General features: G+C 41.2%; 1 protein-coding gene across 1 annotated transcript; it reads left to right on the top strand.

Annotated features, from left to right (window-relative positions):
• Nucleotides 1-1039: 1039 nt before the first annotated feature.
• LOC120530195 (ras-related protein Rab-10-like) lies at nucleotides 1040-15658 on the top strand. The gene is made up of 6 exons (XM_039754455.1): nucleotides 1040-1648; nucleotides 1927-1987; nucleotides 6893-7031; nucleotides 8782-8871; nucleotides 12383-12484; nucleotides 14298-15658. The coding sequence occupies exons 1-6, from the start codon at nucleotides 1522-1524 to the stop codon at nucleotides 14370-14372; spliced, it is 594 nt and encodes a 197-aa protein (XP_039610389.1). The 5' UTR covers nucleotides 1040-1521; the 3' UTR covers nucleotides 14373-15658.
• Nucleotides 15659-17113: the final 1455 nt, after the last annotated feature.

Genomic DNA, 17113 nt, shown 5'->3' with positions numbered 1-17113 from the left:
TAAAATGGCATCCATTAAGAGTGTATTTTTCTGAGACAGACATTGTTATAAGTAATCAACCACCACCCTCCACACTGTCAAATTGTGAATTGGAGGTCCTCCATACTTCACTGTCCCCAGTCTGTCCTGTCTCCACTGTTAATGCACAGGTCCGGCCACTCAGAGTAAAAGGGGTGGTGGGGTGCCATGTACAACCTCACCAAGGCCAGCAAAAATAACAGATCTATCTATTTAGATTTTGTAAAGGCAGCTTTAACATGCATATGAATGGAAGCCAGTCTTGGACTGGGAGCCAAAAGTGTTTTTAATAACTTTAGCAAAATAAATACAGCATTAGAGCATCAGAGTGAATAGCACTGCTGCTCACAAATCCTTTTTCATGGATTCAAAGCAAACACTAGGATGTGTTTCATATGACATCTGCACATTTTCCATGTGTCCTCTGGCAGAGTTTTTCTCCAGGTTCTCTGGTTTTCCTCCCACACACTCCCAAAGTTGTGCTGGACATCTTCATTGGTGGTTCCAATTTGGGCCCAGAGTGACTGTGTGGGCAGGCCCGCACCTAGGGGGGGACAACCATGACACTTGTCAGGGGCCCGAGCTAGATAGGGGCCCGCCCTTTAAGTGGCGTTTTAAAATATACGCACATATTTGAAACACAAAAGGGGCCCGAACTCTGTCAGCTGCCTGGGGCCCAGAATTTCCTAGGTGCGGGCCTGGTATGGGACGGTCCAATGGACTTGCACCCTGTTCAGGACAGTTTCCTGAAGTCATACGCTCCTGTCTACCTTGACCCAGATCGGGAATTAAGCAGGCTTGAGAACATACAGTAGCTCAAAAACTGCATAGTTAATACATAAGGGTGAAAGAAGTAAAAGGAAAAAAGTTAATAATAATAATGCTGTGCACAAAATAAACCCAATTGTAAAGCATCAAAAGTTAAAGAGTCCAGAAGCGAAGGGGTTACCTTCTTGTGACGTCACTCGGCCGGTAGACAGGTCTCCTCAGGTGGAGCGAGGGGCGGGGCTGCCCAGCCCTCTTTTCACGAGAGCACCTCAGGAAGCGGATGAAATTGCAGCGCGACAGAGGAGAAGCAGGAAGGGTGTCTCGTTACCGTCTTTTGCATCTTAAAAGAGGAGAAGAAAAAAATGCACATGTGGCCCTGGCGCATTGCGTCAGAATTAACGTTTTATAAATACTTTGTAAAAGTCGGTTTGTAGGCTGAAAGTCGCCAGACATGAATGGCAAAGTGCCCGTGTCATCCAGAGTGCACGAGGCTATAATTAGATGAGGATGAAATAGGAAACGACGGCTTTGGAGGTGGACTTTTTTTTTTTCTTTTTGTATTATTAAGACACTAGGACAGCACCGAGGTCACGGTACAGTCAACGATGACCCAAAGCTATTTTCGAAGCAGCAGAAATTGTTAGATTGATCAACATCCTATTTATTAATCGACGCACTGGAAAGTCAAATGGTTGGAGAAACGTTATTTAGGAATAGGTATGATACTTTCAGGGGATGGATGACAGCTCGGACTGTTTAGTGTTGAAAATAATTTTGGTCGGAGACTCCTTGGTGGGGAAGACGTGCATACTTCAAAGATACATTGATAACACCTTTGATCATTCGTACATGTCCACTATCGGTAAGTATACGGTAAGCCGAAGTTGGTCCGCCACCTGCTCTCACCTGCTTCAACTCGTCTCTTGTAAACACTGCGCGTGCGCGAGAGTAGAGTCCTGCACAACTTCTTATCTTCATCTGCATTATTCCCTTTAAAAAGGAAGTAACTGTGTCTGTCTTCAGTGTTTGAGAATAAGCGCAACTGCAATAAAAGTTTGGATATTCCCAGTCTGTAATGTGTACATGGGCCATGCGATCTTTATTTCTGGTGACATCGATTCTTTATTTTTTCTACCGCAGGTATTGACTTTAAAGTTAAGACCTTACACCTCAATGGCAGATTCGTTAAACTCCAGATCTGGTAAGTCTTTCACTTCTTTCCGCCTTATCGTTATGTACTGTACGGTTTAAATCGCCTTTAGCGCTTGTACGTCTTTTCATCTACCGGTTTTGCTAGATATACTCGTTTTTCCCATGATCATACGATGCAAGCGGTTTCCTTGTCCGATGCAAACAGCTGCTGTCAGGCTGACTGAAACATCGGTGAGTGTTTGGCTTCCGACTGTTTGGCTCCATAATATTGCGAGTGAAAAATACAGTTTTCAGTAGTGGAGCCCGAAACGAATCTGAATAAGCAAGGAGTGACAAGTTGTTAAAAGATTATCACAGTATTAAGCACACTGTATGCAACAGATTTCAGGTAATGTTTACCCTCCTTCACCGTCATTGAAGCTGTTACTTCCAGTAAAGTCTTTGTTGTCTGAATCAGCCCTGGATGGATTTGAAACTGTCAGTAGGCATTCAGCCACATTATAGTGTCACCACTCGGTCCTGCAGGTAGCATGTGTTTGGACTTTAAATAAAACCGTTGTGAAAGTCAAAGGAACATGCAGACTCCATATACAGGGCACCACAGGTACAAATCAAAAAGCAGGGAAGGTACATTGTGCTCTCTGCAGCCCCACTCAGTTTGATTAACACATTTAATACAAAAAAAAACTTCATTCAGAAAATAAAAGCTTCATGGCTGTCTCATGCATGTGATTTATACTAATGAATGCACCCCCTCTGTCAAGCTCCACAAATATGCAGACGACTCAGCCATCGCTGGTCTCATCAGAAATGGTGCCGAGTCCGCATACAGAAGGGCGGTTGAGAGGCTGGCAATTTGGTGTGGTCAGAACAATCTGGAGCTACACCTGCTGAAAATTGTGGAGATGACTGTGGACTTGATGAACGTAAGAGATTTAACAAATGAGAGGAGACCATTCAGTCCACCAAGCTTGTTTGTTTAGCTAATAGTGAAGTTGGCCCAATATCTCCTCCAGATTCTTCTTGAAGGTTGTCATGCGTGGTGTGTCTTCTTCTGCATTATTAACACCTTTGGGGATTCCGAAGACCTAAATGGCACCTGGCGCAGTCTCCTCCGTAATTTTCGGAGATGCTTTTCTGTGCAGCATCTTAAGTGCTGCTATGTGTTTCTTCTTCAATATCTCCTCAACTTTTGGTGTTTCAGCTGTGGAGACTTTCACGTTTCTAGAATCTGTAATCACCCAGGATTTAGCAAGAAAGGCCAACATACATTTCATTACAAAAAGGGCTCAACAGCAGATGTGCTTCCTGAGGGAGGTCTGTGTTCCCCATGAGCTGTTTATTCAGCTCTACACAAGAAACCGTCGAGTCAGTTCTAAGCTAATCCATTACACTACCTGCATTATTGCAGAGTCCAGAAAATCCTCAGCGGACCCTCACATCCAGGCCACAACCTTTTTGGACTTTTCCCATCTGACGGGTGCCATGGATTAAACTAAGCCGAAACAAGCAGGTTTTTCTTTCCACAGGCCATGAAGCCCACAAACAGTTAATTCAGCAGTCTGACCCCCCCACTCCCATATACCTAATGCGTAGTTCAGTATTTATTTCCATATTGCTGGTACTTTGTGTTAGCATTCTTTGTCTTGTGTTTATGTCAGGTGTGTACGTCTGTCATGTTAATCTACTTGGAGAGTCGTCAAAAAAACAAAATCAAACTCCTAGTATGTGAGCAGACGTGGCCAAGAAATGGAATTCTAATAGACGGCTGCTTCTTCGAATCCTTACCATTAACTAGCAAACCCACCCTGTATTGCTTGGCACCCTGCTGAGGGCCTTTTCCTCCCATGCACCCAGTGCTGTCTAGATAGGCTCTGGCTCTCCACTGACCTTGAATGGCGGTTCTGAATATGTTATGTTGTACGCTGCTGGTTCTTTAGAATGATGCCATTGGGGACCCATTTTTGAGTCCCAAAAGAACAATTCATATGCAGGTTCCACAAATAAACTTCTTTTTAGATCTGTAACAGGTTCCATAAATGAACAGATGCAATAATAGACTTGTGAAATATCACTGGGTCTCAGAGTTTAAATGGACTCCTGCTGCACAATAACACAGGTTAAGTTCAGGTTTTCTTGGTCTGTTAGTATCCTTCCTACTGTACATTAAAGATTTTTGTTTTGTCCACATCTTGGGACCTGCAGTTGCTTCGTCCTGGGTATGACGTTAATCTGCATCCAGCCTCGCAAGCAGGTCCTCCAATTTACAGGAAAGACTTGGGGCTTGCTGGCAGGACTGGCACTCCAGCCACCATAAAAAAAATAAAACCAACCTCACACTGTTCCTGTTTAGTGCTGTGGTGTCACCCGCTGAACTCAGGTCCCAATCCAGGTGGTGCATCATGTGGGGGGTGTGGAGACGTGCTTTCAGCGCACACTCCCAAACAACCTTAGGAAACCGAAAAACCCAGAGCACCGATTCCATATACAGTGCAAAGAAAACGTCCAAGAATGAAGTGTTTCTTTATTAAGCATGACATATCATTGAAGAACCAGTATAGTTATCATCACCAAGTTGTTCATTCTTGACTGTGCCCTGCCCGGGGTTTGTTTCCTGCCTTGTGCCCTGTGTTGGCTGGGATTGGCTCCAGCAGACCCCCGTGAACCTGTAGTTAGGATATAGTGGGTTGGATAATGGATGGCTTGATGTTCATTTTTGAAATTGAGCACTGAGAGCAGGGGCAAGCTGTTTAAGTTAACGAGACGCTTGATTAACAGCACGGACATGGTAGGGGCGATGGGCTGCGTCCACTGTGGCTGCACCAGCTCAGGGCTGGATTCTCCTTTTGCATGGAAATCAACCAGTTAGGAAAATGGGCGAATGAATGAGCGAGTCCACATTACAATATACTGTACTTGTGTATAACTCGGAATTGTTTGAAAGCTTGCTTATATATCTTATACAGGGGACTGGACATACAGACTTTGGTGTTTTATTATGCAGGGGTCAGCAAAAGTACACAAAACACAAGAGTTTAGTCTATTTATTTATTATATTATTTGTCGTCTTCCAATTACTATTATTATTAAAGTGTGCTTGAGTGTAGCAAGTAGACTACAAGACTGTGTAAATAATGAAGGCTGGTAATTTCAGCACTTATGAGCTTGTACCTAACTTAGCACTGTGCCATTCTTTTCAGTTAATAAAGTTATTGTAATGATAATATCCTGCGTGTCTTTTTTCCATACCAACAACTGTAAACCTCTTTTTGCCCACCCTGTGTAGTAAAACACTAAGGTCTGTGTGTCCAGTCCCTCCGAGCAATCTGATTGGTCAGTTTGGCTTTGGTGATGCAACAAACAAGAAAGTGCAAGCGTGAGACACACAAGGGGGAGAAGAAAAGGCGCACGCTGATAGAGTCGCCGTCAAAGACGAGACGAACAAAAGCACACAGGAGGCGTGGAAGGCGTCTCGTAAATAATGACAAGTGTCTAAGTAGCAGGAACACAGTCGACAGAGGGGGGGCGCCAGTGAAGAGTTGTTGAGACACGCACAAATACAAAGGAAAGGCGCTGAAGGTACAAACAAGTAGGGTAAGAGATAGCAAATGTTTTTAAATTGTTGTGCTACCTGTCACCAGCAGGTACCATGGCTAGTCAATGATATAGTGCCTTTCACATCTCTCATCTGCCTGCAGTATAAACATTATTCAGAACGTTATTCATCCATTTAACACACACAGACCACTATGACAATTTTTTAAATTCAATTTGACCGATTGCCACTTGACTGCCACAAATGATAAAGTACAGGTTTGAGTTCATTTAATTTACTGACATTTTCATGAGAGATTACTGATTATCCACTAGAGGTCGACAAATCCCACACCACTGGTTGCTTGATCCCATTTTGCTTTTCTTGTTGGGCGGCTTAATAAGAACAGACATTTGTATCGACATGCTGCTGATGCCTGTAGGTTAGCAGGTTTATATTTTAGTGTAATGCCGTGTTGGTCAATTAGAGACCACGAAAGGATTGCCTGATCTTTTCACACTATTCCTAACCTATTTTCTTTGAGCTATATCCCATGTATGGAAATGTGCTATAGAAATAAATGTTGTTCTAATTATTCAGTCTTTACCACCTGCATGGAGCACAAGATAGAAAGAACTCTGCCTCAGATGCCAGTAAAAATAGAAACCCAAGCACACCTGCACACCACGAAAATTTTAAATACCAAATCATACCTGAATATATATATTATGAGATCAATAGAAAAGTCTCGAGAAATCTACAGTGGCATGGGGAGAACATCAGACCTCACGTAGAAGACATGCAATCAAACCTGAGACCTAAAACTTGTTTTTTGTTAAACTACTCTGTATAAAAAAAATGCATCCTTCCATTTAGAAATCTGATGAGAATTTGAGCCATTTCAGGCAGTGTGTGCAGTCAAAGGGAGTGAAGCCAGGAGCACACTATTAAAGTGGACTGCAGACCTTCAAGGGGGCAGATGTGCAAATTATGCAAGGGGTCCATACAGCGCTAGCATGACAACTTCTGCATTCCACCTCCAAAACGTATCTTTCCTGGTTTCTGTGTCCACAAAAGTGCATACTACTATTTTTAGTTTATAGGAGAGTACCCTTAACATATTTAGTGTGCTTAAGCCAAGGGATTAATGACGCAACTGAACACACACGGCACCAAGTGTAGTTTGAAACGTCGTAGTAGTGCATTGGTTATTCTCTCCGCCTAATCTACTCAAAATTGTCCTTTTTCATTTTAACCATTTAATACCATTCTGTGCTTTTAGCGGTTTTTCTGGTCAGAGTGGTGCAGTATTCTTCACCGACGGCTGTTACGCGCCTGATTTCCACTGGGGGGCAGCCGCACCCTATCCCGTCTCTTCCACGCTTTTGAGACGCGCGTTGTGCTTTTCTCCTTTGGCAGGGACACGGCGGGCCAAGAGAGGTTTCACTCCATCTCGACTCGCTACTTCCGAGGAGCGCATGGCCTTCTGATCATCTATGATATCACCAACGCCCTCAGCTTCGACAACGTCACGGGATGGATGAAGGACGTGAATGCGGTGAGATGGTGATGTCCTCACCAGAGATCTTATAGCGCGATGCTTCTCTTGTTTCTTTTCTTTTTTATTTATGTTTCCCTTCTTCCAGTGAAAGGAGTTCAGCCACATGTTCATTAATGTTGAAAACGATTTCTCTGCCATATGATGAATGGATATTAATTCCCAACGTTACTTCCATGTTGAGAAATAGAACAGGATAAAGACTATTTAGAATATTAAAACAATTCGAGCCATCCACCAACAAAAATGCCAACCCTGTTTATCTACATAGAATTATCTAAATGGTATTTATAACAAAGCATATAAATGTTACCTTCAGCTAAAAGCACTGAAAGTGGGCAGAAGAGTCATTCAGTGGTTAGTTCTGCTGCCTCACGGCTCCCATAAGATGAGTGTTGACCTGGGCACCCCCTCTGAAATGCACATTTGGGGTTCCTCCGTGTACTCTGTTGTCCTCCCGAAAGGGTGCATGAAAAGTTAGTCCTTGTGCCTACATGTTATGTGTCTTTGATTGACTGGCATTCTATCCAGGGTTAGTTCCTGCCTTCTGCCTCAGGTTGCTGGGGTAGGTTCCAGAATAGTAAAGCTGGCTAAGAAAATGAATGAATGAATGGATGATTGAAAAAGCATGAGCTGGGACTTAGTTTGGGTTTGAAATCTAACACTTGAGGAATCCCAAAAATCCAAAGCCACACACTAGTTAGCTGCCTTCTGTAAATACTTTAAATATGGTGGAGGCAGCATAGAGCATCACTGCCATATATTTGTGGAATATTTACAGGCGTATGCTGACGTAAGCTATTTCTTATTTGAAACATTTTATGGTTACATAGTTTCTTACTTTTTTATAATTTGATGTGGCCCATCTGATGCACATTCTTTCTTATTTTTTATAACCTGATGTAGCCCATCCGATGCATTTCAGATTTGCGTGGAGCCCAAGCCTATTCTGGCAACATTAAACACAAGGCAGGAAAGAACCCTGAATGAGGTTGCCAGTCCATCATAGCTATTTATTTATTTCTGTCATAGCAGATAGGTGGATGTTGTCATATTGTTTATCCACTTAATTCAACTCCGGGCTGCAAGAGGCTCAAACCTATGCTAGCAGCTTTGGATAAAAGACTGGAAGTGACCCTGGCCTGGACAGGACACAAGTCTATCAAGGAGTCCACTCGCATACACACAGAGCCCATTTATAATCTGCAGTTAGTCTGATGTGCATGTCTTTGGAGATGAGCACACCAGACATAGACAAGGGGAGAATAAAGTCTACATGGTCAGTGACAGGTTGTGGGATTCAAATATATTATTAGGCTAAATTTATCTTGTAAAGCACTTTGAGCTTCATTATTTGTATGAAAACGTGCTATAGAAATGAATGTTGTTGTTGTTGTTGTGAGGCCACAGGGCCACCATATTAAATGAATTATTGATTGTTTTGGTTAACCAGACTATTACAATTGCCCATATTTTGTGTGCTGAATGAATACCATTCTCTGGTGAGGCTAGTCAGCCCAGCCGACTAATCTCTAATCTCCTCATCAAACACAAAACCAAAATTTACAAATAAAAAAAGTGACAACAGGGCGGTCCTGTCAGACAAATAATCTTTTTTTTAGTTAATGTACTATAAGTCAAGGATAAATCAAAGTGGACATCACCATCACATTTTAAATCAAAATGGTTTCTGACATTCTGTTATGTGTTGGCTTAACTACTTTTCTTTTTCTCTCTCTCTCTCTCTCAGAATGCTGGGGAAAATGTCGATAGAGTCATTTTGGCGAACAAGTGTGACCTGGAAGAGACGCGAGTGGTCTCTAAAGAGAGAGGAGAAAAGGTAACATAGTGGCCAACCACCATTGATTGAATCCACATGTAAGATTTCTGAAGCCTGTCCTGACAGCTTGTAGCTAAAAATCATAATTCTGTGTATGACTGCAATCATTTGGAGCAGTCAGAAAATATACTTTTGGTTACAGCACTTTGTGTGGGAGGATTTTGGTGCAGACTGGTGTAACAAGGTCTGACAGTACAGTATGTGTTCATTTGTATGTTTTCTGTATGTACAGTAAGTAAAGAATCTAAATACTTCAATTCTTGAGGGTGTCTTTGAACAGTTGATTAGATTGGGTGGAAACATCAACCTGCTGTCCTAAAAGGCCCAGAGCAGGCCCATCTTTTTGAGGAGGCTCGTGTCTCGTAATATGAGTGTGACAGCCTTTTGGGGATCTTCTACCAGTACACAGTGGCAAGTTCTGTGCCGGGGGAATAGCATCAGTTTTTGGGGTGACCAGCTTCTGAATAGACTGATTAAAAATAAAAAAACAGATGCACAGCCAAGATGATCCCATTTGCACCTCTGTCCATCATATAATATTTGTTTACTGATGAAGAGTATCAACAATTTTGGAAATACATTGTGTAGATGAGTGAGAGGATAATAAGCCATAGAATTAAATAATATATTTCAATTAGCTTCTGATTAAAACAATTTTAGTTTTGTGGGGCCAGATGTGATTCTCAAATGAGAATACACAACTGAGAACGACCCGTTAAAAAGTTTGCAATGAGTAGCGACAAAGTCCTGCACTGTAAAGGCCACACTCTCGGGGCTTCTTCTTAAAACACCAGCCCCCTCCATGTTCCTCCAGTCCATGAAGTTTAAACTGCCCGGGATTCAGAGAGAGCGCAAAAAGAATCTAAACAGAACACTTGACGCTGAGAGAAAATAAAAAGCTCAATTTGCTGTTATCCATTCAGGAGTTCAGTAGCACAAGCTAGCTGAAGCGTAATCCATTAATTTGTACATTATAATGAGTGCTGCAGCAGAAGAGGGACACACAAACACAGACCACCACAGCTAATTGGCTCCCCGTTTGAGAAGAACTTCTGCCTGCTGTGATGTCTTTCTGTCACTTTGACAATTTCATCACTCTGTGGCATAACAACAACAAACGGCGTTTAGGTAAGCATTGTGGTCTCTGCACATACTACCTGTTAGATTGCCGTGGCATGTTTGCATTTCTAATTCAGCAGTCATCTTGACAGCAGCCTTGTCCTTGCTTAACTGGTGTCATTAGGTAGATTTGTTGATTCGTATTATATAATATCTACTGTTGAATTCTGCTCTGGACTTGTAATATTTCTGCTGCGCTATATTACATTGTATTGAGGATTTCTTGTCCTCTGTTTTGTGTATTGGTTTGTATTTACCCCTCTTTTTTGACACCCACTGCACGCCCAGCCTACCTGGAAAGGGGTCTCTCTTTGAACTTCCTTTCTCAAGGTTTCTTCCATTTTTTTTTCCCTACAAAGTTTTTCCTTGTCTTCTTAGAGAGTCAAGGCTGGGGGGCTGTCATAAGGCAGGACTATTAAAGCCCATTGCGGCACCTCTTGTGTGATTTTGGACTATACAAAAATAAATTGTATTTAATTTGGATGTTTTGAGTACTGAAATCTGCATCTCCTGTGGGTCTTGCTTATCAGCTCTCTTAACGGCAGTCCTTTTGGCAGCATGCGACACATCATTTACTTCAAATGTATATTTTTGCTCTTCATATTTTCACAGACATAGCTGCCATTTCTTTCAATCTTATATCGACTCCTTTACTATCGTGTAACGCTGAACAACAGAGCACACAGCACCTGCGACAGGTATAACATTCACGCTTTCCATTCTTCCATTGATGGCTTGGAATGCCAATGTATCATCTACAGAAAGAGTTTCCCCTTGCATGTTAATTTTTACAAAGTGCAATGTGCTCTCTGCACACGCAACACCAACTCTACTTTGAGTGCCACCTTCACAAGCCATTAGATTGGTTTAGAAATGTGATTCTCAGTGAGCTGTCTAAATTTTAAGTAAAATTCACTCATGTTTGTCTCGGCTTCGGTGAGACTAAACAGTATATACTGTGGAAATGATGGCCCTCCAGGAACTGAGTTACAGGAACTGGACATTTGTTGGGTCACTTAGCAGCTCATTAATGTTTGGCTGCTGGTTAAGGGAAGATTTAAAATGAAAAAAATTGAGGTTTAAATCTAAAAAAGCAAGTAAATTAAAGTTAACATAAAAGAAGTCTGTTCCATTAGCTGGGGTATTTGGTTACTCATTAAAGAAATTGCTGGAACAAAAACCAACAGCCACTGCAGCCCTCCAGGGTTTGGAAACCCATCTTACTTGAATATTTACTTATTTGGTGGATGCTTTTATCCAAAGCAACTTACAACATCTGGAATGCAGTTGGTTCCATTTCTTTTTGGGAGTGTGTGGCGCTCCCGATATCTGTGCAAAAGGACGAAGGTCCATTTCTTTAGAGTCCTGGTGCTTCCTGTCTTGCTATATGGTTACGAGACATAGACGCTGTCCAGTGACCTGAGATGAAGACTGGACTCCTTCGATATTGTGTCTCTCTGGAAAATCCTTGGGTACCATTGGTTTGACTTTGTGTCGAATGAGCGGTTGCTCATGGAGTCCCGAATGAGGCTCATTACCTGCATTGTGAGGGAGCGTCAGTTACGGCACTATGGCCATGTGGCGCGTTTTCCCAAGGGTGATCCGGCTCACAGAATTCTCATTTTTTGGGGACCCGAGTGGCTGGACCAGGGCGAGGGGTCACCCACGTAACACCTGGCTGCGGCAGATAGAGGGTCATTTCCGGACGGTGAGACTGGACTGCGTGTCTGCCTGGGAGGTTGCCAACTGGGACCCTGAGTTGTTTTGTTTTGTGGTGGGTGCGGCAATGCAATGTACCAGTGCATGCTCCCCGACTTGACTTGACATGGAGCTCAGGTAGGTGAAATGACTTGTTCATAGTCAAAGAGTGTCAGTAGCAGGAGTTGAACCTACGACCATTGAGTTTGAAGTCCACAGCCTTAAACACAATACCACACCACACCACCTGCCTGCTGAACAGCAGTTGTAGCCAAATTGTTGTTGACTCAAGCAGCTTTGTAATCTGGCCAGTTTTAGTCCATGATGTAGAAGACAATCCCCAATAAACTGCAACCCCATATGGTATGTGATGTTCCAATTGCCTGGTGAACAGGGATATGATTAACTGAGATAAATAAACCACGTGAATGCCAGCAGGTGATAACTGAAGTCATGACATTTTAGAGTATTGAGCGCATATAGTAGCTTTCGGCCTGAAACCTTTTAAAAGTGCGGTGACTGAGAGTTCTTCACCTTCTAGCCACCGAATTTCATAGAGATCACCAATGGTGAAAGTCAACATAAAGTTGGTAATTGTGTAATGGCTTTAGAGTTCATGACAGGACATAGAGTGCTAAAGTCCGGGTGAGCAAATCAATAATGGAAATTTTTTTTTTGTTTTTTATTTTTTCAGTTGGCTTGGGAGTGTGGAGTACATTTCTTTGAAACAAGTGCAAAAAACAATATCAACATTGAAAAGGCCTTTTCGGCATTAGTGGAAGGCATCATGAGTAAGGTAAAAATAAATAGCATCGTCATTTTTGACAATCTGAATGTCACTTAATTTTATAAATGCAAAATTGTTTTTTTATGTTCTTTTATGAAGTTAATTAAGCCACTTTTTCATGAATTTTCAATCCGTCACTCCATCAGTTGTTATTCTGCACAGTACCATTAACTGCCTGTACAAACACAGGGCTTTGTAAAGCTGCTGAGTACAACAGAGTGTCAAATGCAGTAAGTGAACAGTGTAAAAGAATAAAATACACACCAAATATGGGAAATGCATCACTAACAGAAAAATGTACCTGACTTTAAACTGCAAATATGAAATCAAACTTGACAAATCTAGGGCAGCTATGATAAAGAAGAAAAAAAAAACACAAAATCCAAAACAGAGCCCATGGCAATAGTGATAGCCAAATTAAGAAAAGAAGCTGTGCTGATCAAATAAAATAAAACTACAAAAGGAGGTACAAAGTAAAAGCATGGGGTAAATTGCAGGATTTTGTGAAGAACTTTAAAGACTTTGTGATCAAGTTAATATTTAGAACGACCAGAGGAGCGCAAGAGACAAAGGTATGGATTCAGCCACCATAAGCCAGATGGACCACTGCTGTGGCCTAAAAAGGACCTCTGGCTTTTTCAGTGATGCCTCCACCATGCCGTCCAATGTTCTGAGATGTCACACACTCCCAGCTGCACGTCCACACAGACCAGCTACACCTCATTCGACTTGCTGGGGGTCTCAGACAGCCCATCTGCCTCACTATCCACTGATTTGTGAGCTGCTTCAACGCCGGAGTCCACGTCTGAGACTCACTGGTGTCAACGCTCACATTCCAATAGGCATATCTGCAGCAAGGCTATGCTAAATAAAGTGCTTACTCACAATGTTGGATATTCACACCCAGTCATGGTGTTCATAGGGCCACTTACCTAGCTGGCTTCTCTGGGTATCCCCATCCCCTCCAATAGTCCATGATCTCCTTTAAGAGCATGTCTTTATCAGGTCCAGACTCTGGGGCGTTACAATATCTTATACTGAAGTGGTGATGGTACAGCTGGGACTGGGGAATTGGTAGATGAAAATACACCAATTAAAAACAAACGTTATTAGTGACAGAAAAATTAACAAAAAGGGGCAATACTGATGAAGCACATATGCAGTATAAAACTCCTAAGGTACGAAGGAGGAGAATGTGGTAAATCAAAGTATATGAAGTAGCACTATTTGACAAAGTGAATATTGTGTGGTGAGGTGATAGTAGTATGGCAGGGTCAGTGGAACGTCTGGATAAAAATGCAACAATTTAAATAACAGAAAAAGAACTAGTGAGACAAACTAACTAAAGATGCTATAAAGATCAGTCACAGCTACAGCGTAACACGCACAGTGTTAGTGGGAAACGGTAAATTGAATTGTTTTTCAATAGAGCTCTGAAAGCAAGCTGACCAAGTTAATGTCATACAGCGAGGTAATGGAGGTACACCAGTGACTGCAGTTACAAAGATGAGGGAGTTCCAGAAAGCCTTCAGTCTCGATTTGACAGTCAAGATAGACACAGCCAAGTTAATAGACCTTAAAAGAAAGTTCTAGAGAATGGGATCCACAAACCTGAATGAATGATTACTGAGAGTTAACTGGACAGGGTTTAGAAACAGACCCATGTTGGGAAACCATAGCTTCCACTTAGAATTCAAAAGTGTAAAGAAATGTGGTACGTTTAAAAACGGATTTATGAATGTATTTGTCTGTTCACTTTGACACTCAATTTGTGATAAGAGTGGATGTCTGCTTCTGTAATTTTTATCATTCTGTGTTACAGAGTTCTTCCTACACACCGAGGACTGATGTGGTTAACCTTAAAAAAAGTGACAGGAAGAAATGTTGTAACAGATAAGTCATCACATTTGGGACAATAGAGTACCTGCTGCTTGCTCTTTGTACAGTTACTTTACGTCTTGGTTTTTGTTTTTCAAATTGTATTTTAGGAAAAACAGTATGGTTTTAACTTAACCGTGTATATGTTGTTGCTTTCGTATGCGTGTTTTCTTAATGTGGGATGTTTTTTATGAAACGACCTCAGCAAAAATAATGGGAACATTTCTGTAATGACGACATAAAAGTAGATACACGACATCCATCAAACAATCTGTGTGTACATAGCTGGGCTTGCACCTGTAATCTACTTGAGATGGGGTTATGGGAGCAGGAGCGAGACATGCACAGTTTTAACATGCCTTCAGCTTGTGTGTGTGTGTGAGTGTGTGTGTGTGTGTGTGGTGGGGGAAATCCACACAAACAAAAAGAAATAAGAAATATACCCAGAAAGAGTCCAAGCCCTGAATTAGTCCTGGGGCAGAGAGGCAGCATCACCACTCTCTGTGAGAATGTGGCACCCCAGATTCTTAAAGGCTTCTACTAATGACGCACAAGTTTTTGTGTTGCTGAAAGTATCAGACTTGTAATGCTTGAGGCCTCCTCATTCTTACGTTGTTATTCAGTGACTGATATACATGATGGTACATGCGGCAGATTGATTCAGTTACAACAGGTCTACTCTGTCTTGGCCATAGTTTGATGTTGGAATAGAAGGCTGAGTTTTCTTTGTGTTCCACCAATCGCCCCAATCCGGCCTCGATGGTTTATGGATGCCGCTTTTGACATAAACCTTCCCTGTATCCATGTTCAGGATTGAATTGAAAAGCATTAAAGTACATACAAATAAGGTGCTTTTTGATGAGCATAATGGTATAAAGAGGTTGACCCATCAATTATAGAAAGAGAGAAAGATTAACAAGAAATATTCTCACCTTCTCAATCAAAGGAGAACTCAAACAAGAAAAGATTTTAATTTATTTTTTTCCCCTGGTATAGCCCCAGGTTTTCCTGTCTTCTTGAGCTAATGTGGCCAAATGACACAAACTCTTAACTATGTAAAAGCATTACATCAAATAAACTCCTAAAGTAAAATCTTTTACATAAGTATCCCTGTATTTTTATAGAGACGTTTCTCTCACACTTTGGTAAAACTGTAAAGACGACATACTGTATCTACTGGTAGCTGCGCTGAAACACTGCACAGAGAAGTGGTCCTGAACAGAAGGGGTTCTCAGTATTTTAATTCATTATATGTTACTTCTAATGTATTCAAAATAAATGTAAAAAATATATATATATTGTAGAATGTGAGGTATGAGGCTGCTTTTTGAACTTTTTTTAGTTCAAGAAGCATAAAAATTTCTTTTTGTGTTTTCCTGGAAGTATCAAAGAGCATTACTAAGATAAACGTTCAAAGTATACATTATATGTATATTATGAAATATTTATAGGCTAACTTTGCACAAAGGCATATAAATGTATTGTTCTTAAACTGAGTGTTTAATCATTAACCTATTAACAAATTTAAATAATATATGTTAAACGTATGAAGGAAATCATTTTAAGAAAATGAAGTAGCTACTGTGAAGGATGTTGGTTGCACAGATATTTGCCTTCTGATTTGCAGACATACGGCAGAATTGCTCGCTATGTTCGCTATAAGTTAAGTTATATTTGCCTTTGAGTATTTTTGACATATTCTGTAAACTGTACTTTGTATGAACTGACAAACACAACACCCATAATTTAAAGTAAATACTGTTGATTTGTATGTTTCTTTTAAAAAACGTCGGCAATAAAATACCTTTTGTTCTTTTTGATACAGAAAGTGTGACTACTTAGAAGGTCTTCAGTGTCATTTTATGTCTCTATGCCAAGTTTAATTTCACCCAGTTTATCCCAACTGTATATGGTCGAGATTTACCACACAAGTCCAGGAGATACCTGCTGAGCTTTGCTTTTAACAGTTACAAATCATTTCTGCTCAATAAAAACTCACAGTGTTTGTACCCAGTAGGAATGCAAAAACTGCATTTTTTTTCTTTCAGCTGTAGTTTTTTTCTAAAATAATTCCGAATAACAGATTTTTTAGACACTTATCAGTGAGTATATGAGTTTATTTTTATTTTTGTCACATTTACAGTATTCACATTGTCAAGTATGTCTGACTAAATGTGCCATATTCAGCAGTCCTCTTGCCCTGCTGCACTATAACCAGGTTACATTCATCACGTTTCCTTCAGCTGTACACAACCAGAATCCAGAAGATAGCTGCCCAGCTGTAGATCAGTTCTTAAAATGGCAGTGTTATAGTCTGAATTACCTGGAAAGCTGGTAGTCATTTTCAGTCAATTGGTAACATGTAGTGTAGGTTGTTGAGGGACTTACAAAAAAACGAAAATTGCAACACCTTTTAAAACTAAACATACAAAGGTAAATCAAAAAGTAAAGGCAATCAGAAAAGTATGTGGCAACTGCAGCGGATAGAAGTTGACGCAGTTCAACACGTTCTTGGTGGCTTATGGGCAGTTTGAACACACACGGCACAATGCTCTGCTGTTAGTGTAGTAGGGGCCAAAGTCGGTGTGGCAGCTTTGTGTTGACGGTCGACTGGAACTAACATGTCAAAGGTACATGCAGCTGTGGACAGTTACGTTTAACCTGCTTATGGCTTGAAATTGAAGAACTGGCTCTCATTTCAACAGAAAAATGTGCTGCCCTACACAAAAAAAGAAAGAAAGGAATAAAGGTTAATGAATG

The sequence above is a fragment of the Polypterus senegalus genome, chromosome 5 (genome assembly GCF_016835505.1).
Source record: "Polypterus senegalus isolate Bchr_013 chromosome 5, ASM1683550v1, whole genome shotgun sequence".
Lineage (NCBI taxonomy): Eukaryota > Metazoa > Chordata > Cladistia > Polypteriformes > Polypteridae > Polypterus > Polypterus senegalus.
This window is presented reverse-complemented; position numbering and strand designations above follow the sequence as displayed.

What these genes read in the sequence shown, in the direction of transcription:
- LOC120530195 (XM_039754455.1), top strand. Translation starts at nt 1,522, where the DNA reads ATGGATGACAGCTCGGACTGTTTAGTGTTGAAAATAATTTTGGTCGGA. An exon ending in GGATGAAGGACGTGAATGCG is followed by an intron (nt 7,032 to 8,781) that starts GTGAGATGGTGA and finishes TCTCTCTCTCAG; the next exon opens with AATGCTGGGGAAAATGTCGA. An exon ending in TGGAAGGCATCATGAGTAAG is followed by an intron (nt 12,485 to 14,297) that starts GTAAAAATAAAT and finishes TCTGTGTTACAG; the next exon opens with AGTTCTTCCTACACACCGAG.